This window comes from Gouania willdenowi, chromosome 13 (genome assembly GCF_900634775.1).
Source record: "Gouania willdenowi chromosome 13, fGouWil2.1, whole genome shotgun sequence".
Lineage (NCBI taxonomy): Eukaryota > Metazoa > Chordata > Actinopteri > Blenniiformes > Gobiesocidae > Gouania > Gouania willdenowi.
In genome coordinates, this window is record NC_041056.1 from 6,646,963 (window position 1) to 6,671,774 (window position 24,812).

The window sequence follows — 24,812 nt, forward strand, 5'->3', positions numbered from 1 at the left end:
ATTGATCCTTCCTTTCCTTCCTTCTATCATTTTGTTTTCTTTTTACTTCCTCCTTTAATTTCTTCTTTATGTTCTACTTTTTTCATTCCAAATTAATTCAATGTCTTCCTATATTCCTTTCCTTCACTCTTCCTTCCTTCCCTTTACTTCCTATATTAAAGGGAAACAAAATTCTATTATTTTGTTTCTTTTAGTTCCTTCCTTCTTTTCTTTATGTTGTACGTTTTTCCATTCCATATTCATTTATTTTCCTCCTTCCTTCTTCATTTCATTTTTTCCTTTCATTTTTTCTTTCCTTAATTATTTATTGTTCCTTTAACTCACATCTTTCTTTTCTTAATATTGTACTTTTTTAATTCCCTATTAATTTCGTTTCTTTCTTTCTCCCCTCATTTTATTATTATTCTTTCTTTCTGTTTTTTACTTCTTTAATTTTCTATCCATTTTTTTGTTCATTCCTTTTGGTTCTCTGTTATTTGTCCTTAATTATCTTATCCTATGTGTCAGACTCGAGTTCTGCTCCACTGTTACACTACAGTAAAGCACTGATCATTAAGTTAGAGATATTTGGTATTATAATATTTGCACCTTAGTTGATTAGAAATATTAACTGTGTGGAGTAAATTACTGAAGTTACTTTTCTTTTACCTTTGACCTCCTGTAGAGCCTTGTCCTCCTCCTGGGTCTCTGATGCTTTGCTCTCTTTCTTCTCAGACTCCCGGTCTGCTTCTTCATCCTCATACACATAGTGATACTCTTCCTCATCTTCATCACGCTCGTCCTCCTCCGCAGGCTCCTCCTTCTGCGTGGGCAGCTCGTCGGGTGGCGTCTCGCTGTGGGACACGGTCATAGATTATCCTCACCTTTAATTGACAAGGACTGCAGGAGTCACCCTCACCTGTCCTCTACAGCCACATCCTCCTCCAGCTCCTCTTCCTCCTCCTCCTCTTCCTCTTCCTCAGGGTAGGCTCCATCAATCTCCTCATTCTCCGTCTCCTCCTCCACGTCGTCGTCCTGTGAGGGAAGGGAGGGCTGGGCGGAGGTGGGGCAGCACACGTACTCAGTACCGTGGAACCTGTCGATGCCACAGGGCAGCAGCATGCCGTAGCTGTGCAGAGTCATGGAGCTCTTAGAACACGCCTGAGGAACCAGAGGAATGAACGGGTTAAGGCCTGGGCATATGTCGGAAGATTAGATAACCTAATGAAATGCATCTGTCAGCCCCCTGAGGTCTCATGTAGGCAGAGTTTCAGTGCCATTATCCCCTTCCTGGGCCAATCAGCATACTATGTGTAAGCACTCTGAACGAGTGCTTACACGAAATAAAGATGATGATGATGATGAATAATAAAATTTTTATGATTATCTGCTGTCTAATGAAGGCGTGGTTTGAGTTGTTGCCATCATGCTGAGCCAATCAGCATGCTGTGTGTGTGTGTGTGCGCTGAATGAACGGCGTGATCGGTCGGACACAGATGGTTCATTAAAATATTCGGCCAACGTCCTGACATGTTTCAAATGTTTCTCATCCTTTTATACTTTTCTTGAACAGGAAAACACTGAATTTTGATCACATTGAGCAGCTGTACAAGTTAAGGAACGTGACTTCAGCGTGTCTGGCGACTAGATCAATGTAAATGACGTGGCGTCAAGCAACCTCTCTTCAAGTCACTCAAAGTTGAACATTTTGAACGTTTCGAGTGGCACTGTGTCGCGACAACCAATCGGCAATGAGTTTCTCCCCACGGTTAGAGAAGGGTGTTCAGTGCAGCCGGAGCATTTAAACCATAAGTACATTCCGCTGTAGAAGAAGTGTGCAGCACTCTCAGGGTCGTCACGTCACTGGAGCGATGAAGCCATCAAAAAGTGCGACAATGTTGAAGTAACTCATCATGGGTAATTTAAGCGACTATAGTCACTTAAATCGCGTCACAGTTAAGAGTGTTATGGTTCAACTAATGATCATGTTATTTCATGACTGGTTTCTGACAGCACCGCTGATCTCTGCATAGCTCTGATCTGGGTTATATTGCATTTGTATTGTAGTTAAATTGTCACCAGTTCTAACATTCACTAGTGGAACCAAAACACCCTGAACCTAAACTGCTCTTTTCAGTATGTTGGCTTTTTCATATCTTAAAGTTATTAAACCTGTACCAAATAATATTCGTCCTCAAGGCTTTCAGCATCGTTTTCCTCCATCAGTGAACAAACTGCCTGCACGGCCAGCAGCAGAACAGTCCTTTATCAAAAGTTGCAGCACTAACAGGTCCATCCATCTTCAGACTGATGTGATTTATGCCCCAAATTCTCCAAAAGTCATGTCGTCCTTTAGCTGATATGCTATTTTTCAGCTGCGTAGCTCTGAGGAACAGTTCTGTGTAACAGGGAGAGTTCAGTAGAGCAGAAGACGCCTCCTTTAAACAATGGCAGCGTCCGAAGATGGAGAAGATGGATGGTTTCTGAGCGTGACTCAGATTTTAACACGTTAACCCGCTCGTTCATCAAAATGTCACACAATCAAAAGATGCAACGTATAATAATTATCAGCAATGAAAAAGAACATTACCTCCACAAATAAGTTAATAATTTACATAAATGTAAATTACGGCTTTGTCTATGATCTATTCTCATCCTTTTGTGATCAATTACTCTAAGTAAAATCTACTATAAAAAATAAACATTAAATAATGTAAGTATTCGGAAATTGTAAATTTATGATATTTAAATTTTTTTTAAGATTTTAATAAATATATAATTTATTTACTCCTTTGATAGTTTTGTTATAAAATGTAAATTGAAAAAAATTATGCATTTTAAATGTATTGTTATGACTATTATATTTTATTATTTTAAGTGTACAAATGTACAAAAAAATTGTTACAACTTAAAAGAAAAACAAAATTGGCATTACATTTAATTAAATTAAATAATCGATTTTAATTATTATATACATTTTATCTTATAACTGCTTAGAAATAAAAAAAAATCTTAAGTAATAATTTTTGTAAAAGATATTAATGAAAGTACAATTTATTCATTCATTTGAGTTTTGTTACTAAATGTAAATTGTAAAAATGTATGCATTTTAAATGTATTGTTATTATGACTATTCTATTTTATTATTTAAAGTGTGCAAATGTACAAAAATATACAATAAAAAATCTAGTTACAACTTGAAATGAAAACAAAAGTATTAAATTGAATTAAATAATATATTTTAATTATTATATCAAAATTCTATCTTACAGTATAACTGCTTAGTAATAAAATAGTTTGTAATGATTCTTGTTAATTTGATGAATTGACTTTGCTGAACAGTGTTAAACAGATACAAAGTCTTCCAGACAGGATTGTTAGTTTCCCATTCCCCTGGTATCTCATAGGTCCTCCTCCTACTTCCTGTTTGCTGTGCGTTACTTCCTTCCTCACCTCTTTGGCCACGCCGTGCCACTGCTGGTGACTCACACACAGATCCATCTGCTCCTTGTGGAAGAACTTGCATTTCTCTGGAACCAGGAGGACGTCGCTCACAAACTCTCCCACTGGAAATGAAAGTCACACGAACACGAACATGTTAGCTGCTGTTTGACGTACGGCTTTCAGGACTGTTTATTTACCCAAACAAACAATCAACAGGTTAACACAACTTTATAATAACAAACAGGCTTAACTTCAAACACCAAATCCCTTCGTGGCCCCGCAGAGAGAGAGACACACGCGCGCACACACATAGAGCGACATATAGAACAATATCAGTTTTAGAACGATTTATTGAAGCGATATTAAGAGTGTTAAAACTATTATTTTTAGCTATATTAGAGCAATAAACGGAGCAATAGAACAATTTATTAGAGTGATTTTAGAGGGATAGATATAGTGATATTAGAGCAATAGATGGTACGATATTAGAGTAAAAGACAGAGTGATAGATGGAGCGATAATACAGCAATATTAGTGATCGATGGAACGATTTATTAGAGCGATATGAGAGGGATAGATGCAGCGATATTAGAGCAATAAATGGAACGATATTAGAGCAAAAGACAGAGCGATATTAAAGCGATAGATGGAGCGGTAATACTGCGATATTAGAGCGATAGATAGAATGATTTATTAGAGGGATAATAGAGCAATGGATGGAGCAATGATACAGCGATAGATGGAGTGATAATAGAAAGATAGATGGATCGATAGAACATTTTATTAAAGATATTACAGCAATATCAGAAGGATAGATGAAGTGATATCAGATCGAAAGACACAGCGATAATAGAGCGATATTAGGACGATTGATGGAACAATAATAGAGCGATAGATGCAGTGATATTAGAGCGATAGAACAATTTATTAGAGATATTACAGCGATATCAGAGGGATAGATGAAGCGATATTAGAGCGAAAGACGGAGCATTAAATGGAGCTATACAGAACTATATATTAGAGCAATATTAGAGCGATAGAGAAATGGAGATTGAGGATAGATAGAGCAGTAATTGGGTACATGAGCCCATTGAAAAAAAGGTTACCCACAATGCAATAGCAACCCTCGTACCTGCACCTTCTGATTTGCTGAATCATTTAAAGGGCTGTATCATCAGCCAATAGATATATAGAGCAATGGAGGCAAATATAGTAGAACGACAGATTATCAATCTATATAAATGTGTTGAAGTCAGAATGAAGTAGTTAATATAAATACAAAGTGAAAATGAGCAGTACAACTGTTATATATAGGAAAATACAATTCAAACAGGTGTTCTGAGTGCTAACTTGAACAGGATATCATGTTCGCTTCTGTGTTGCACTAACTGTTAAAGGGTAACTTACTACCATGAGGGAGTTTTACTGGTGACTCCATGCCGTGCAGGTGAAACTGAAGTCAAAAGAAACTGAAAACTGTCAGAAACTAATGAAAGGATGGATAAAGCCAAAAAAAAAAGGGTTGGTGTATGAGAATAAAGAGGTGGCATCAATAATTAATGGCTGCCTGTGCCTGTACGTTTCATTACAGCTGTGTAACAGAGGAGCCGTATTAGACTCCAACATCTGTCTGCGTTTGACGAGCTGAGAGGATTCATCCCTCCTCAGTCGCCCTGCAGTCAAAATGGCAGCGCAGAAAATCACCGTGGCTCCTCTGCTCCGTGCCTGAGAGTTATTGATATCATTGTGTTTGATGAACTCCGCTCAGAGATGTTTTATTCATGCAGCTCAGCGAGCTGATGGAAGGCGGATTTAGCAGAAAATGAATGAATCAAAAGGACTCTCGTGATTTCCTGTGAATAGCTTCAGTTTGAAGAGTGTTGCAGAGGTCACGGAGAAGATTTGAAAGGACAGACGAGACGAGGTGTTCAGGGACAAACAGAGCTGTGGCTGGCTGCATGTCGCTAAAGCACATAATCCCACGCATTTTGGTTCACACTCAAACGATAACATCATAACCTATATATAACATTTGCAACGATCATTTTGAAAGCACAGCTATCCGGAACTGAAATTCAATTCTCCTGCAAAATATGATAGAATACGACGGTGATATGATGGAGTTCATCTCCTGAAATGGAAATTGCTATATCACATCGACTAAACACATTTACACACAGGTGGTCTAATGCAGTGGTTCTCAACCAGCTGTGAACCCTAAAATAAAGGTGCCAAAGACCGGGGACCCCCACTGTACCTGAAGGTGGTGAACACATTGAAGAACAGTCATGTGGAGACAGGATGGGGAATGTAATTTAAAAAGTAGGAACATTTAGTTTAAACTGACAAATAATGGGAATGACAATTCATGAATGTGGTTAAAGATATATGGTAAAAAGAGGTTAAGTGACAACAATGGATCAACATATGGGACATTAGGGGGGAAAAGCAATGGGAAGGGGTTTATAAGTGCCACAAATGTTTTGAAAGTGGAAAAAATGTGCAGGAAAGGCATTGAAATTTGATGGAGAAGTAGCAGAAGTGGGAGTAATGTAGCAAAAATGCATTAAAAAAAATGGCAATAAAAAGTGATGAAAATAGAGTAAAATATGGCAAGTTCGGTGTAGTTGCAGAAAAAGGATAAAAATAAGCAAAATTGGACTTCAGTTGTTCAAAAAATATTCTTAGCTTCTTGAAGGCAGCCCTCTCTCAGTGTCTTGCGGCCCCAAATGGGGTCCTGACCCCAAGGTTGAGAACCCCAGGTCTCATGTGTAGCAACTTAAAATCTTGCACAAACACAGCAAAGAAATATATAATTAGTAACTAAAATGAACTCAATTAACCGTATTAAGCAGGTTTGGCCCAATTTCGGGAAGTTCAAAAGCCAGTAATGACATCTGATTAGAGAAGGCTGATGAAACTACTCCTAATGAGTTTTATTTTGAAGGTGATTTTGGCTAAATAAAGCAGCTAAAGAGTGGGTGGACTGAAACCACACTATTAAAGTTCAGCAGATTTCACTGCAGAGAAGGAGCTGCACTGTAACCGCTTATTTGGCGAGTTTGCAGTGATCCAGGCACGAGGCGGCGCCGCTGCAGCCCAGGAGGGGTGAGCGGAGGCTGGGAGAGCGGTGTTTGGGAAAATGAGAGGGTAGGAGAGGATGAGGAGAGCGCTGGAAATAGCAGAGAGCTCCACAGCTGCTGCTTTTCTTCTCCTATAGGACTCTCCAACATCCTCATCCTGATCCCTGGTTACTACCCTCACTTTTACTCAAGGGCTCGACACTTTGGCTTCCTCATCATAGGACTATTTTCAAAGCTGCTGGCTGGTTTACTCTTTCAATTCAAGGGTTAATCCCTTTAATATACTTGCATACAGATAAACAGAGACTAGCACTGTATTTACACGGGTAATAAATAGATGAAAAGTACTTTCCTTAAGGTTTTTCCCCCACAAAACACTAATACAACTCCTGAATCACATGCCGTGAACAGAGCACTTTACAGTATGTGACTGTGTAGGTTTGATCTGCATACTCTAAAATTACAATAAAAAATCATTTAGTGGCATTCATTTAGAGTTCACAGTGAGACAGTCTTCAGAGTAGCCTATTTAGATCTCTGCACCACAAAGCTATTACTGCTACTAATGTGACGACGGCACCATATTGCCAATTACCGTGCGGCTTTTGAAGGTCAACGTGTAACACTAAAGATAAGGTTTCATTGTTGATAATTAAAGCTACAAGGAGACAGACAAAAAGTAATATCAGGCAGACTTCCTAAGATCAACCTTGTTTTAAGTTCATCAAGTTAAAAATAGTAGATAAGTTAGAAATATTTACAGAAAAGCAGGATTGTTTTTACACACTCACTTCCTAAAGGACAAAGAATAATTCCACAGACTTTTGTGTATTTTGCTTAACTGGAAAGCAAGCTAAGCTGTAGCATGTTAGCTCTCAAATGTTAGCAGCTAACTGTTAGCTAAAGTAAAATCAATTAAGTTAGCTCAGCTAATGTAGAACTAAGCTAACATGCTAATACAAGCTATGTATTTTCTACTTAACTGGAAAACAAGCTAAGCTGTAGCATGTTAGCTCTCAAATGTTAACAGCTAACTGTTAGCTAAAGTAAAGTTAATTAAGTTAGCTCAGCTAATGTAGAGCTAAGCTAACAAGCTACGTATTTTGCTGCTTAACTAGAAAACAAGCTAAGCTATAGCCTGTTAGCTCTCAATTGTTGGCTGCTAACCGTTAGCTAATATAAAGTTAATTAAGTTAGTTCAGCTGATGTAGAGCTAAGCTAACAAGCTATGTATGTTCTGCTTAACTGGAAAACAAACTAAGCTGTAGCCTGTTAGCTCTCAATTGTTAGCAGCTAACGTTAGGTAATGTAAAGTTAATTCTGTTAGTTAAGCTAATGTAGAGCTAAGCTAACAAGCTATGTATTTTGCTGCTTAACTAGAAAACAAGCTAAGCCATAGCCTGTTAGCTCTCAATTTGTGGGAGCTAACCGTTAGTCAATGTAAAGTAAATTTAAAGTTAGTTAAGCTAATGTAGAGCTAAACAAGCTATGTATTTTGTGTTTAACTGGGAAAAAAAAGCTAAGCAATAGCCTGTTAGCTCTCAATTGTTGGTAGCTAACCGTTAGCTAAGGTAAAGTTAATGAAGGCAGTTAAGCTAATGTGGAACTAAGCTAACAAGCTAATACAAGCTATGTATTTCCTGCTTAACTGGAAAACAAGCTAGCTCTTAGCTCTTCTTTGGTACCTTCCCCAATCCTTAAAATCCTTTGTTGGCTTCGTTAAGGTCAACTTTGTGTACCGGTAAGTTGGTTAAACTAGATATAACACAAATATTTCCACATTCTGTATTGTATTGGCTGCTTAAAGTAAAAACAAGCTGTGCTAACAACACTAGCCTGTTTGCTCTAAATTGTTGGCAGCTAACTGTTCCTATTGTTAGCTGCCATTGTATTTTATTGTTACCATGCTCATTTTTGGTACTTTCACTTTAAACCCATTTACAAAAGGTGTGACAGAGCTATTGATCTTATTGGTTATATAGTCTACTAGGGGTAACAATATCTAAAGATCACGGCCTGAACGATACATGTTTCTGTCATCATGACATTCTTCAAAACAAAATAAGTTCCAATCTGTGCACAAACTTTACATAACAATGTTTTTAAAATATCAAACTAGAACAATCTAAGGCATGCTTGCTTGGGACGGCTGTAGCAGAGATGGAAAGGCGTTTAAATATCTAGATACTGTATCTTGTTGCACGCTGTATCGTCCCATCCTTATTATATACTCTTTTTTTTTTTCTGATTTAATGATAAAGAAACGTGCCTTTAAATGGTGAATTTAATCACATGCTCTTACACTAGCATTGGAAAGTCTTTTAAATGGTGCCTTAGTTGCATCCTGACAAATTTATTAAAATAAAATAAAACAACAGGAAGGCAGTAAAAAGGCAATCCATTCATCAAAATGATTATTTTTACTGATGATACTTTAGGAAACATTGGCGGTAAAATCCTACTGCTAGACTTCATATGGTTTGATTCATAATAGTCATGATGTACGGCAATCCACTTTCCTTGCAGTTTCGCAGAGAGAAAGGGAAAGACCTGTGCTTTGTAACCGTGCACACTCAATACGCACTCTGCTCATTTTATTCCCATCCAACGCTGGCGCTGTGAGGTTACTTCAGATGGCAGCAGGAGCTGGAGCTCTGCATGCAGTCACACTGCAGCGAGTGATGGATGATGGTGTTTGTGGAGCAGCTGTGTCTCACTCAGCCTTCAATGACGGCGCGCAACTTCACTTTTCAAAGCTCCGCTACACCTCTATTCGTCTCTTTGCTTTCAGTTCAGTTCATTTATCAGAAACGTCGGCTGATTCTTTTTGGTCTGTCAAATTTTAAGTGAACGAGAGGCGGAAGATCAGCAATGACAGACGAAAGGAAGCAGATCTTTCACCATCAACGAAAATGGACAGAAATGATGAAAATGTCAATGTTGTGATTATTGTTGATATTATTTCTTAAATCAAGTGGAAAATGCAATACTACAAAAAAATATACCCTTATGCGCATGTTTTGAGGCAATATTAGGCATTGACGTGCAATTTTTCCCTGTAAACAGTTGGGCAAGGAGATGAAAATGTCAAATCTTGGACAAAATCTCACAATAACGTCACCCTCGCCTAGCTATATGTTTTGGGATAATCTCACACATTACAAAGATATTTTTTGCATAAAAGGAGCGGCCTAATATCGAAAAGTGGAGCAAAAACAGACAAACATATCAAATCTAGCACAACATAATCTTGGTGCAATTTCAGTGCAAGCTTTCAGCTCACCTCTGCATTAATAGAAATATCAAATTAACAACAGTAGTTACGTCAGTTAACCGTATTAAACATGCTTGGGACAAACTATCAATAGCCGGAAATTACATCTGATTCGGGAATGCCCATGAAACTGAAACGAAAAGGGTAAACCAATGTGGAAATGACACAGACATGGGGAAAAAAAAAAAAAATAGGAGGCTCTTCGGACAATTTGCTTGATGATTGCGTTGAATTAATATGAAGAAACTTCTAAGACAACAAGCTGAGACCCAAGTTAAGGAAATATTTAATTTCTCACATTTTCATTAAAAACTGAACAGTTTCACCTTCAGATCACGCAGATTACGCTGACTTTTACTGCCAAACCCTAGGACCTAGGTTCCCAATGTGGGGGATGGGTACCCCCAGTCCAGGGTATGCCAGTTGTCATAGGGGTTACGTGGAAAATAATATATAAAAACAGCATGACAACATTGGAAACTAGAATATAAATCGATCCTGTAGTCAGGAGCCTCTATGCATTGCCACAAATTACACATTGGCCTCTGTAAGACTACCCTCTAGTGGTGACAGAAAAACGATCTCATCAAAAAAAAGTGCGACTATGGCGAGAGGGTGATGAATTTGTTGTATCGTTTCTCACTGTAAATGCCAGTAGGATAACTAAATAAATAAATCGAGTGATAATTCTGAATAAGATGTTTTATTGCTCTTTTTTATTCTTCCTCAACAGGACAAGTAAAATTCAGAGACAAATTTCACTGCAGGGCTTCATTGTATATGACATTACATTATGTTTTTAGGTTTGCAGGAGTAAGGGGTACATGGCTTCATGTTAATGTGAAAACTTTGGGAACTGCTGATCTATTACATTCATGCATAGATACTGTACTGCGGGGGCTCTCCAGGACCAGACTTGGGAGTTTCTCAGACCCTGACTAAGCTAAAACAGGCTTTTAGATGCCACAGTCCTGCTCAGGTGCAGCACACATTCTGTATAAACTGTGTAACTGATGGACTGTGTTTCAGGTCTCAGAACAAACGCTTTCCTCAGAGGAAAAGGAATGCAAATAGCTGGAGGTGCGACGCCCCGAAACAAGCCTGAGTTTGTCCCCATTATCAACACGGTCACATGGATCAGCGCTCGTTTCATCAGTGGTCGGTTCCACTCGCCCTGCCCTCAAACAAGCTGAGTCATGATATTTCCTTTGTTGTCATTTGTTGTTTTTTTCTGTAATTTTCTCTGTTTTTTTTTTTTTTTTGAATAATTGGTGTATTTTTGCTGTTGTCTTTGTAATTTTCTGCATTTACTTTGGGCGCTGCCTGTTAGCTATGTCACGGAATATAATATACTATTGTTTGCTAAAGCAATGGCTAGAAACACCAAAACAGTGAATAAAGCAAGTGCACTTTTTATGTTTCAAAACACTGCAGTCACTGCAGTCACAAATCTGCAGCTGACAGTTCCCAGAGCTGTAACAGCTCTCTAAAATAATCCACTGCTCATGGACAAAGACATCATGCAGCAGGGATTAGAGTGGCGGGGAACAAAGACCTCATTCATTTGTTGTGGACGGTGTTTGCAGACAGTAGGAGCTCCCAGCCCTGCAGAGGTTGGTGTGGAATGGATACAGCATCTCTGAAAACTACTGAGCTCCTTCCTCGGCACTTTGCATTATTCATATAAACCCATTAACTTGACATGTGCGCTACTCTGTCACTTTTAATCACATCCTTCAAGCCATATTCCTCCTCCCCTCTGGTGGCTTTGGGATTTTCCTGTAAATTCACAGATGAATACGTGGCCGTGCCTTTGATGTCTAAGCGAACATCACCAAACAATGAATAATTAAAGCACTTATTAATTCATTTGAATAACAGCTCGGAGAGGTAAAACGTGTCTTTTAGCATTTGATCCCAGTGATTTACGCTAAGACGCGTCACTCATCTAACATGCCCCATTATAAAAAGCAGAGGTTCTCAACTCATGGGTAAGGAACCACAAGAGGGTTGCAGCCCTTTTTTTAAAGGGTCGGAAGCATTTGCCCGGGAAAAAAATAAACATCTTATTTTTTATTTCATTTAAATGGGATTTTACTATGCAGGGTACCTACATTTTCTTAAAGCACACACTTGCAGTAATTATATACAGAATAAAGTTTGATTTATTTGTCTTTTTAAACACAAGCTAAAAACCCATTTATTCAGTCTGACATTTATCTCGTGCTTTATGATTTTTACAATTTTAGGGTTCTTAATTTTTAATGCAAATTTTAAATGTTTTTGAAAAACTGTTTCCTTCTCTGCTTTGTTTTTATTTCTGACTTTCTTATTTTATCATCTTTTTAATATTTTGTATTAAATTACTTCTGTGTGCATTAGTCTCTAAAGCATTTTATCATTTTAAAATTTTGGCCCAAGACCGATTTGGTTCAAAGTGGAAAATTGTAAGTAAAAGTCATGGTGTATATTTTTTTGTTATTTTTGTACCGGTAATTATTTTACACATCTTTGGAGTCATTTTGTGTATTTTTGTTGATTTTGTATTTCTTTCTGTTATTTGTTTGTGTTTGTGTTGTTATTTTGTATGCGTTTTTTTTAGAGTCAATTTGTGTATTTTTGCTGTCATTTGTGTTTTGTGATGGTCTTCTGTGTTTTGTGGTGGTCTTCTGTGTTTTGTGGTGGTCTTCTGTGATTTGTGGTGGTCTTCTGTGTTTTGTGGTGGTCTTCTGTGTTTTGTGGTGGTCTTCTGTGTTTTGTGGTGGTCTTCTGTGATTATGGCCTAACTTTTGTGGATTTTTCTGTTATTTTGAGTGTTTGTCCAGTCACTTTATACATTTACTACATTATACCGAGGGCCGCCAGTTGCCCATTAACTTAGTGTGTGTGTGTGAGTGGGGGGTTTGGGGCCCACTGCTTCACAGAATGCTTTGCACCGTAAATGATTAGACAACAGAAAATTAATAAATGTGAATAGTAGACTGTAGATATGTTGAACAAAAATTGATGTCACAGTACTTTTCAAATTCATAACGTTTTCACATTATATTCCAAATACGACATTTCCAAATGATTAGACAATAATCACTTAAGTTATATATATATATATAGTCATAAGGTGTGAATATTGTAGAAATACATTTAGTATCCACACCAAAGTCCATAGAAAAATTTGAGACTTTAAGTGAGGACTGAGCTGCCTGTGAATGCTATTGAGAAACGGTGCCTGTCTCCAATAACAACGGAAAAGTGGCTAAATTTGTCGCTAGCTGCTTTGTGTGATCAAGAGTCGCTGGAGGAGTCTGAAAAGTCACGAAATATAGCAATAAAGTCACTAAAATGGCAACGGCGCACATCTCTCCATCACTTCCGGGAGACAACGCATGATTTGCGAACATCTACAGTACAGTATATGTTTACTATTACATTACATTTACCTTGCAGATATAAAGCCGTACCAGTTGGGAGCCTGCGACGTATATATCACAGAAACTTGGACGCTTAATCTTCGATTCATGGAAATAAGGCCTTAAATAAAGCAGCGAGATATAGGACGAGATCAGACACAGACAGTATTTCTGTCATCTTGTGTCTCGGCGTGCCATGATTTCACTCAAACCCTCCTCCCTAAAGCTTGCCAAAAATGCTCTTGAATTGCAGCCAATTTCACAGTCCACTGAAACTGTTAATGGATTTTTCATCCCACAAAGCGGCAGCGCACAATCAGGAGACGGTGGGAGGTACCGAGGAAAAGGTGTCGAAAAGTGTCACGGAGGAAGATTATTTTGTTTTCCGGTCACAGTTGGACATTTTTAGATCATACCAACACCGTGAGGCTTGATTTATTCAATCTTATCTTATCATTTACAACAAGGCTTGATTTGTTGTTGAATGTGCCTAAAATCCATGTCATTTCAACAAATGGCCCATGTACTTTGATCTCCAAAAATGCAACAATTTTTACTAATTGTTTTGTGATTATTCAATGGGCATACTGATTGAATGAATACATTTTTGAGAAATGGCCAATTTAGTGAGGGGGGTATGTGTACATTTTTGCGCTTCCTTATTTTTCTTCCATTTTCAGCTTCCAATATCTCAGGAATTACATCACATAGTAAACTGAAATTTGGTCTAGTAATCAGTGTTGGGAACGTTACTTTAAAAAAGTAATTAGTTATAGTAACTCACTACTTGTTCCAAAAAGTAACTGCGTTAGTAACTGAATTACTCTATAATAAAAGTAACTCATTACCAAGGAAAGTAACTATTTGCGTTACTGTTAAAAAAAAACAGTTGCTATATGTCAAAGAATTCATTTTTTAGATGCGTGTGTCGTGAAGTGCTTCATTAAATTTGAGTTGCTTACAACGGATGTGGACAAAGTCTTCACTCCTGGATATAATGAACACTTCACATGCACGTTCTTGCCTTTGACCATAATTAATTTAAAGTAGTGTTTGTATCGCCACCTTAAAAATGACAACTTTTCATCAGACTGCTGAACGATTGCCATCTCGGTGCTTCATCAAATTTGTAGTGTGTGTGTGTGTCGCGTGTGCTGGCACATGTGTAAAAACACTGGCTCTGATTGGCTACCATTGAACATGACGCCGCCTTAGCCAATCATAATCGCTCACCTTGTTTTTATCCCGCCTCCTCACTACAGCTGCGTATGAAGCCAGGGATGCTTTCAGATCACAGTTTATTCAATCAATGCATGTAACGCACCACATTTAACGTTCAGTAACGTTAACGCCGTTGTAACGGTGTAAAAAGTAATTAGTTAGATTACCCCGTTACTGAAAAAAAAACGCCGTTACCTAACGCCATTATTTTAAACGCTGATATTCCAAACACTGCTAGTAATACATCTCCACCTACTCTCTCAGAATATACAAAAAATCTGCTATACATGCAGTACATCCCATCTGGTGGACATGCCAGTTTGTTGGGGTTTGGGGCTTTAACATGTTTGTGTCTCCAGTAAACAACTTCACATGTGTCTCAGCTCCCTGTAATTGACCAGCTTTTAAATCACTAATGGTTAGTCATATATATGTATTGGTTCTTGGGTGACACTCTCTTGAATTCTAAAAAATACTTGTTTTTTACTATATTCATTGGCCCATAACTGCATGTGGGGATTTAAGAATAAGTCTGATCCCTGTTATAATTTATAGTATAAAGGTTACCCTTTCTTGGGATATAAAACAAATCCTTTATTTGACTTGACATTGATTTTTCTTTCGAATCCCAACTGTGTTATTTCACCACTCATGAATACAGTATTGAAAATCCTTTACATGAGGCCATTGTAGTTTGCCTGTGTCTCATAATCATTTATTGCATCAGAAAAAAAATTATTTGTGAAATAAATGAACATCATGTTCTACATTTTCTCTTTTTTGGGGTACAGTGTGCCTATTGAATAATTACGGAACAAATGGTAAAAATGTCAGACTTATTTTAGACCGAAGTGCGTGCGGGAAGTTGAAGTTGTTGAAATGACATGGAATGACAAATTCTTTGGTGTGAAGCACCCTTAGACACGGGAACTAAGAAATCAACTCCTAAATAAACACTAATTAGTCCACCAGAGTAAGACAGTAGCTGTGTTTCCATTACGGATTTTCTCAAAAATAAAGCAATATTTCTAAATGTCGATAAAGTACAATCGCACTTTGAAGGTTGTTTTGGGGAGGAGCCTCAGTCAGAATTCACATGAAATCTCATCCCACGAGACTTTGCTGCAGGAAGACAAACGCTCCATACCTCCTTATAACGTTCCGCATTCCTTTGTTGTTTCACGTCTAATGTGGCAGTAATAATTTTTAAGTATAATGCTATGAAATGTATTGGTCTCCTTTTCTGTCCACGCGTACCGTGCCATGTTTTCTCTGAGAGAAGTGGTCATGTGACCAAGTAATTGTAATTGCAGAAAAATTGTTTCCATTGCGATTTTGCGATACATTTCGATGTCGAAAAGTCTTGAAAACCTCCTCGTGAAAGCATAAAAACATTTTAGCTATAGTTGAGTGTTTTTCCGAAATTCAGGTGTTTCATTACCAGTTTTTTTATTGCGCTATTTAGATTTTGCGCATTTAATTTAATTAATGTATTTATTTGAATTAGGATATCACATATTAATCAATGTGTCAGCACAATAGCTATTATTTACAATAAAAACAACAACAGTCAGGTGTTGAGAGCCAAAAATAAAGTACAATATCATCTATTGGTGCATGACTGCTTTGTTTTCAACCACTTTTAGAAAATTGCTTTAAAGGATGGGTAATTGCCACATTTTCCGATGTTTTCTGGGTAATGGAAACGCTATAGATTCCTAAAAATGTATCCTGTAAAGTCTGGTCTTATTTACAGGATGATGGATAAATTCCATGTCAGATTTACACTGTAGCTCTCCCTCACTGTGGTCCTTAGCGGTCCGAGGCTCAGCGAGGCATGCGGTCCACAGTCTGAGGCCAGGCCTGACATTTTAATAAAGCAGAGTGCAGCTGTGTTGCCACCGCTGATTACGGCGATGCTGCAGGAGACGGAGGAGGGAGCAGGTTAGTTGTGACGGATCGGGTGGAGAGAGAGGAGTAATGAAGCACAGAAACCCCCCCCACCTCTCTCGCCCCCTCCTCGCCCCCCTGTTGCTGCGTCAGTGTGAGTTTATGGTCACTGTCTGCAGGGGGAAATAAGATTGTGCTTTATTGCTCAACAAGGCTCCACAGCAATAATAACGCTTCCCGTTCTCTTCCTCCCTCATCGGAGCGGACACGTTAACTACCATCCAGCCTGGATCTGCAGCTCAAGGCCAGGATTAGTCGAGTGAATACTATTCCCACATCACCTCAGCCTGGAGCCAGGACACATCCTAGCTTCATCTAAACAGATGATAACATTTAAAACATCTGCTATTCAGGCTATTTTACATTACACTTCATGTAACTCATCTAAAAGGTTTTCATTTATTCATTTCCATTACTGATAAAAACACAATAACTCTAATGTTGCCTTTAAAACCAAGTGATAATTAACTATTAAACAAAATATAAAGTGTCTATTCATACGGTAGCCGTACGGACAACCACCGGTGCTATTGGTAAGTTTACCAAAGTACAAGTGCGTCTTAGGGTTAGGGTTAGTTTTAGGTCTTTAGTCTTAGTCACGTGACCTAAACTGGCCAATGAAGGGCACTGCGTACGGATAGAATGTCGGTATATAGACCGTCGTGAGACGGGTTAGTTTTACCCTACTGATGATGTGTTGTTGCAATAGTAATCCTGCAGTAACCGTACGGATAGCCACTGCCAACAAAATCTGTCTTTTACTTTCTGCTTTAGCAGGAACTAGTGCTATGTTTCCATGACAACGCTCAAAACAAAGTGCATTACTGTATTTTTCGGACTATAAGTCACACCTGTATATCAGTTACTTTCATTAAGATTTAAAGGTCCATTACACGCAGCAGCTAGATGATCGGACCCTGCCTCATCAGCCTGTGTGTGTGCTGTGCGCTACGGCTGGAGATCGCCGCTGGTCGAGAGGGGAACGGAGCGCGGATCCAGGAAAAACGGGGAACACTGTGAGACCAGATCAAGCAGCGGGAGAGCGAGGAGCTCTCCCTGTCAGTGAGTACTGATGGAGAGGCCAAAGCGTAAGTAAAATAACCCTCTAGCTAAATGTTAGCCATACTCATCTGTGAAACTGTTTACAAAGTTTCGTGGGCGTGCCTGTTGCCCATGCTGCCGGGGCTCTTGGGCTACGTCATAAAATGGGAGGCACTCACACGTGGAGAGGCGGCGCTTCGAGAAAACGTGAGTCTCAACTTCCGGGTTGAAAGAAAATAAGTCATATTTCTTAATAAATTAGTGTTTTATTTTGCAAAATGTAAAATATTATCCCTGTGTGGCTGTAGTTGATTTTGGAAGGTCTTAATATAGCATGATAAAAGACCTTTAAGATTTTTTATTAACTTGTTAATTAAACAGATGCTTTACATTAGAGGATTATATCAGATGCTTTATATTAGAGGACTACATATAATTAATGAACCAAAAAGGAGTAGGCTGAAGCCATAGCTTATACTGTATGATGCCTACCCTTTTACCTGTACGTCACATCAAAACAACAACAAAAAAGAGTAGGCCAGGATTAGTGCACAAAGTGACGTTTTAGACCGCATTCCATTTGAACTAGATTTATATTTAAGGAAGTGAAAGAATACAGTTGTTAAATATTGTGTGTGGTGTCATTATAACTCACAACCTTTTCCTAAATGTCCTAAATCTAAGAAGTTAGATGTATACACATCTTATACCTCGAACAGAGTAAAAAAAAAAAAACCGTAAAAAGGGCAACAACTGTAGAAAAAATATTTGCGCACGTCTCATTTTCAAACTCTATCAAGGTATTGATCCCCCGAAGCTACACACCAAATTTGGGTATCGTATCTTAAACGGTCTCTGAGAAAAGCTGTCCCCTTTGAAGATACCCCGAACAGAGTAAAATAAATGGAAAAAGTGCAATAACTCAGGAAAAAATAATTGTGCGCTTCTCATCTTCGAACTCCATCAAGGTATTTATACCCTGAAGCCACACGTCAAATTTGGTTATCGTATCTTAAACGGTTTCTGAGAAAAGCTGTCCCATTTAACTCAGACGGATGGAGCTCAAACAAATATCCCCCTTCACACTCTGTGGATAATAATTAAAATATTCTCAAATATATATATATTCAATCAGTTTTTTGTCCAATTACTAAACATTTCAGGTAACCCAATTTGATTTCCAGGTGACCCAACATGGAATCACGACCCGAAGATTGAAAAACTCTGGCTTAGCGCACAGCGGCCAAAGGGTAAAAGTTGTAGTAGTGTAGTGCAACCACTGAGGCACTGGAACTGGTTGCTTACCTAAGCATTTGTAGGGAACCACGATGTGGGCGTGGCCTTTGCACACCTTTTTGTCCTTCCTGCACCAGTTCTCGATGCGGATTGGCTGGTTGGCTTCCACCACGTTTGTGATTTGCAGCTCTGGGTACATCTGAGGAAAGGAGGAGGAGGCAGTGAGTGTGCGTTACACACGGATTGTGCGTTTGTGTGAATAATCAATGGGATCCTTTAATCCAGGCTTTCAACTCTCCGGAGGCCGTGTTGCTCTGTGAGAACAGTTTAGCCAAATGCCATGAAAATGTCAACAATAAGGCCGCCAAGGCTTTTAGGGGGAGATGGAGTGGTGCTGCATTTCTAGAGTGGCTGAAGGACAAGCGTGTGACGTGGACATACAGTGGGAACTTTTGTGGAGAGTGGGGGAAAAACATGGTCGTTATTTAACTGTTTAAAAACAGACTAATTAAAGTGGGAAACGGTGCATTGAAACTAATGGCGTGAGCTGAATATAATTCAATCACAAATGCTGCTTTCAACCACTCACCCTGCATTCTCTCCTTTGTTCACATGGCTGTGTAACTTATAAAAGGACCAGTGACTGTAAGTTGTATATTTGTGGACTGAGGTCAAGACAAATACAGACAGAAACATCGACATTAAACCATAGGAAACAGGGTCAAATGATCCCTTTAACTGAAACTGTAAAGCAGCAATTGAAATAAGAATTGAATAAGAAAATGACTCCAAAAAGACATTGCATCTTGAAAGAAATACACAAAAAAAACACACAAAGCAATAAGAAACAAAATGACAACAAAACACACAAAATGCCAGAAATACATACTGTACACTATGACTCAAAAAACATAAAATAAACTAGTCAAAGACAAATACACAAAATTATGTCAAAAATACACAAAATAACAACAATACAAGTCCAAAAACATAGTTAAAAAATAAAAACAATTTTGGGAATTTTTGAACCAAAAAACTGAAAATACTACAGGAAAAAAAACCCACAACTCTTTGTTCTTTCCTGTATTAATGCTCAGATTGGTCATTACTCTTAATGCTGACATGATTTATTGATAATGTGGCCCTCAGATCAAACAATTACAGTTATGTGGCCCCCACTGTGATAAAGTTTCCTATCTCTGCAGTAGATCATGAGTAGACCTTGTGACTGGTTCAGCATGTGTGGATGAAATTGATTGACATCTCCCAGTAAACAACACGCTGGTAAAAGCCTTAATGTATGAAGTTAGTAAAGGTCCCGTGACTGTGTACGGTGTGAATCTGATATGGCTGCAATCAGTGTTGGTTTTGCTTTGTTTGGTCACAGTTGTTGAAGAGCTGAATACAGTACAATTAAGTCTTGAATAGTGTTTTTCATCTGGTCTGGCCTTAAACACTCAAAAGCTAAACCAAGAAAAATCAACAAAAAAATAATTACTTCAAAATGTAAGTAATTTTATGGCAGTTGGAAACCCTCATGAGCCATTTTTTGCATCCTAACCCTTGCACATCCACACTCCTCGCATACTACCGTACTACTCATAAGTCTGACGTCAAAATGAATATGTAGTGCATTCATATTAGATAGTATGAATACATTTAGTACACGAGAAATACCCGGACATATACTGTATGGGGACATTTTTTCAGTATGCACGGTGGGCCCACTACTCATACTCAACCACCCCATGATGCATTGCGAGCGTAACGTAAAATGGTCCTGTCACCGGCTTCTAGCTAAAAATCAAACATCCTCTTTTCAAAACATAAGCGTCTCTTCTTGTCTTCCATTAGTTCTTAATTCTTTTGTAAATAGGGCTCTTGTTTTGAAGTTAACCGGCAGTTTTGTCAGTAGCACAATGGTGGCTCTCCAAAAATCTCCAAAATGTCGGAATTAAATGTGTATATGTGAGTTTTATGGATCAAATGTGCACATGTTGATATTCTACCTCAGAACTTTCAAAGGTGGAGAAAAAACAGAGATATTTAGCCTCAGAGTGCTTTAGGGTTTTGTCTTTGTAGGAACCAAATGTATCCTGGGAAACTTGGAAGTATACTTCAGTGGGAACGCTCATCATCCTAACCATACTTATAGTATATAGTAGACAGTATATACTCATTGAGTGTGTAGTGTATAGTACGTTAGTGTGCCATGTCACACACACTTCTCCTATAATGATGCATTGTTGTTGTCACACTGTCTCACCTCCTGACAATACTGCAGCATGCCCTCTTTGGTTCCCACACAGCTCTTGGTGCCGGAGGGGTCGGGCTCCCAGCGGCCGGTCTGAATGTTGACGTGCATGTTCAGCTTCCCGCAGAACATGGCAACCTGGGGTTCGGCCACGGCAAAGCCTGTGCCTGCGTTGGCTGCGAGCGCCTGCAGAGAGACAAAGAAAAAGGTTGTTAAAAAGCTAGAGGACATCCAGTCTGATGGACACACACGTTAACCTCAACTAACACCGTTTAGCTCAGCGTAGGGCTGGGCGATATATCGAGATTATATCAAGATTCAAGATATATCTATATATGAAATGACAATATCGCTTATATCAATATATTTTTTATTTTATAGCTCATTTTGTATCAAAATACTTGTTCCAGGAGTCGCTGCTTTTGCTACTTCTCAGAGCAGCTTGAAAAGCATAGTTAGATGAATTAATGACTGCATCCTAACCCAGACCTTCCCCTAAACAAGTAACACTACAGAACTCACTCACACATGCTGTCCCCTAGAGGAGAAAAAGCCTAAAGTGACATATTGTGCAGCTGTTTGTTAACAAATGTACCTATGTGGCATTTTGCATCAGCAAATTTAACCCAGAATTGTGTATTTGGTTAGACTTTATTTGAATTAAAATGAACGAGATTCATATCGTATATCGCCATTTTGAGAAAAAATATGTGAGATATGTGTTTTGGTCCAGATCGCCCAGTCCTTGTTCCTCAAATTCTAAAAAATCATAAACTAAGCTGGGATGATAGTGCACATTATTAGTGCAAGTCGACTGTGCTGCAGTGCTGCCACAGCACAAAGGATGGAACAGCTGGAAGTGTTCGTATTAAAATTTCAAAGAGGAGAAATGCTTTATTGTAGCCGCACAGGAAGATTTCTGCTCCGGTTCTCATTGAATAGAAGATCTTATGGCTCACAAAGCAGAACGCTCCTCGCTCACAGTTGAGCTTTGCCTCCTTTAACCTTCAAAGTCTGCACACAACACACCAAACATTACATTCCCTATTCGCTCACAGATAGAACACACAGATATGAAACATGACCGACAGGATGGAGTAGCCTAGGGTTTGATTGTCAGTTGCATCCAACAATACTTCAATTGAATGAGTTCACGCGATGCGAGTCGATCACATTTCCTCCTTAACAGAGAATGACAGTTATGGCTGCAAATTGATTTGACTGGAAAAAGCATCTTGTGGTGATAATCACAACTTGATCTACAACTTGATCTAAGTTTGCATCACGACAGAAAATATGGCCTTTTTATTGTCGCCATGTAATCAGGTGATGTAAACAAACATGCTGCTGCTGTGTAGAGAGAGAGAGTGGAGTGATTGTTGGACAAAATGTCCATTTTCCATGTACAGACCGAGGAGAAAACAGCCTGAGAGGAACACCCGTGCACGCAATTGTAAAAACAAACAGAAAACCCGATAAAACACACAAAATGACTCCAAAATACACACAAAATGAGAACTAAAGCATAAGAAATGAGAGAAAAATTAATGAAATATACAAAATGCCAACCAAAATATACAACAATGTAAACAAAAACCTACAAAATTTAAAACGAACTAACTAAAATTACAATAAAACATCAAAAATAAGTTCGGATGAACTACGGCCGGGCCCGTGGAACGTCTCCGAGCTGAATAGCACCTCCCACATTCCAGAGAATTCAGTCAAGCTCTTGACATCCGCTCATAGAATATCCACGTCAAATTACAGCCTGATTCAATGAGCATTAACGGAGGAGTAGTCATTTGAAAAATGGGCCCCCGTGGCACATATGGAGCAATCATACCAAACTGCATTCCGATCTAACGCGATCAGTTCACGAAAAACAGAGAAGTAGCGATTTTAACTAGTGTACACAAGAAGAAAAACAAGAAAAAAAGAAGAAGAGCAAAGTAAGTCACATTTTGAGTTCGGTAGCCCGACCTAAAAATGATAAAATATACAAAATGCAAATAAAAATTCTCAAAAATAAAAACAAAAACTTACACACGTGACAAAATGACAAAAAAACATGGAAAATGAGAGAAAAATACACGGAAATTACAACAAAAACAAACACACATGATGACATAAGAAACATTCAAAATAACACAAAAAAAGAAAAAGAAGGACAACAAATACACAAAATAAAAATAAAAACACACAAAACAACAAATGATAAAATGATATTTAAAAAACATCAAAATAAGAGAAAAATATACAAAATAACTAAAAGAAATACACAAGTTGTCCCCTGTGTTAATGCTCGGATTAGTCATTATTCTAAATGCAGACATGACTGCTGAGATAATGTGGTCCTCAGATCAGGAAATCACATTTCCAAGTTTGATAAAAGTGAAAATTGTCATTAAATACACGTCCCTACCAGTAGGTGGCAGCAGGTTGGAGAAAAAGGCTACAGCGCAATTTAGAGAAATTCTATTTAATGGGTTTCAAAGACACTTTTACCAATGAAAACAAAGTCAGAGATGAAAGCCTGATTTCAAACCCAGTGTTGTTCATCTAAGTCGAGCTTGGAAATTAATTTCAAGCTCAGTCGAGCGCTCGACGTTGTAACTCACAGCGATTGTTTCTGTCAACCAAAAAAGCATTTAAAACCATAAATAACAGAAGCGACTTTTAGAGGCAGACAACCACTTTAGACTTTGGTTTTTGAATTTAATTTAGCAACTCCTTAAAGGTCACAGCAAATATCACTGAAAGTATTCTGCTTTGGTGATTCATACGGTTGAACAAATCACTCGTCTTGATAAAGGTTGCAGGAACCAACAGACTTTCACAAGGCTTCAAAAAACCATGACAGGTTATTGATGTAATTTGACTCTTAGAAGAAGGTGATCTGTACTTTTATTTTGGCGAGGATTTAGGCAGCACAATGGAAAAATATTAGCCCTTAAATGACTTAGGAATAATCGAGGGATGTCTGCACTGTGTACCACGTTTCTTTTACAGTAGAGTAACAGGAAAAAAGATGCTAGATTTGCCGCCAGTCACTTTTTTATTTATATATACAGTATATAGTTATATATATAAAATAAGGAAAATAAGGAAATTAAAATAACAATAATCGTGAATGGCCCAAAAGAGAAAATGTAGAACATGCAACTTTGCATGTTCATAATTACCATTATGTTTTCAGAAATAAAATGTTTTTCTGATGCAGTGGTTTTTATATTTTGTATGTTAGTAGTGAAACATAACGTGCCCACACTTGAAAACCCTCGGCCTGACATTTGAACAATTCTCAAAATATTAACTGTCACAAAAAATAATTCACGTTTAGCACTTCAGTGAATTTATAGTTGTAAATGGTTGATCCATTACATTTATAATACAGGTAGGGGAATAAAACATGATTAAATATGATTACTCACCTGTTTATGCATAAAATTTTATTACGTAGTAGTTTCTGGGACAAACACAAAGATACACATTTTTGCCACTAATCGAGAGCCCTGAGTGAATGTCACTTTACAGCGAGGTATTAATGGTCCACCTCCTTTCCTTCTTTAAAATCAGTCCATGACAAAGTTGACAGTCCATGACAAAAATGCTGTTTTTCGTCAAAAATCGACCGACCGGAATTTTTTTTTAATTACCTGGAATCCCCCCATTAGCACCAATGTTTTGGTGTGAGAATGGTTGGTGGGTATCGGATTAAAAGACCTACACCACTCTACACACACAGACTGACAGACAGACAGACGAACAGATACCTTTCGGCCGAGGGTAAAAACTAATAAACAACAAATCATTATAAAACACAGACTAGGCAAGCTATAATGGCCTCATGTAAAGGATTTTCAATATTCGTGAGTGGTAAAATAACCCAAATGTGGGATTCAAAATAAAAAGAACTCAAA

The 24,812-nt window shown here is 38.2% G+C and overlaps 1 protein-coding gene across 4 annotated transcripts in view; it reads right to left on the reverse strand.

Annotated features, from left to right (window-relative positions):
• aplp2 (amyloid beta (A4) precursor-like protein 2) overlaps positions 1–24,812 on the reverse strand; it is an 89,073-nt gene that overhangs the window by 21,900 nt on the left and 42,361 nt on the right. For all 4 annotated transcript variants that reach the window (XM_028463755.1, XM_028463752.1, XM_028463753.1 and 1 more), the window contains exons 2-6: positions 20,902–21,075; positions 18,705–18,834; positions 3,433–3,545; positions 899–1,140; positions 649–833 (exon numbers count right to left, since the gene is read on the reverse strand). In XM_028463755.1, the coding sequence (XP_028319556.1) occupies positions 649–833; positions 899–1,140; positions 3,433–3,545; positions 18,705–18,834; positions 20,902–21,075 (844 nt within the window). The remainder of the gene's footprint in view (positions 1–648; positions 834–898; positions 1,141–3,432; positions 3,546–18,704; positions 18,835–20,901; positions 21,076–24,812) is intronic.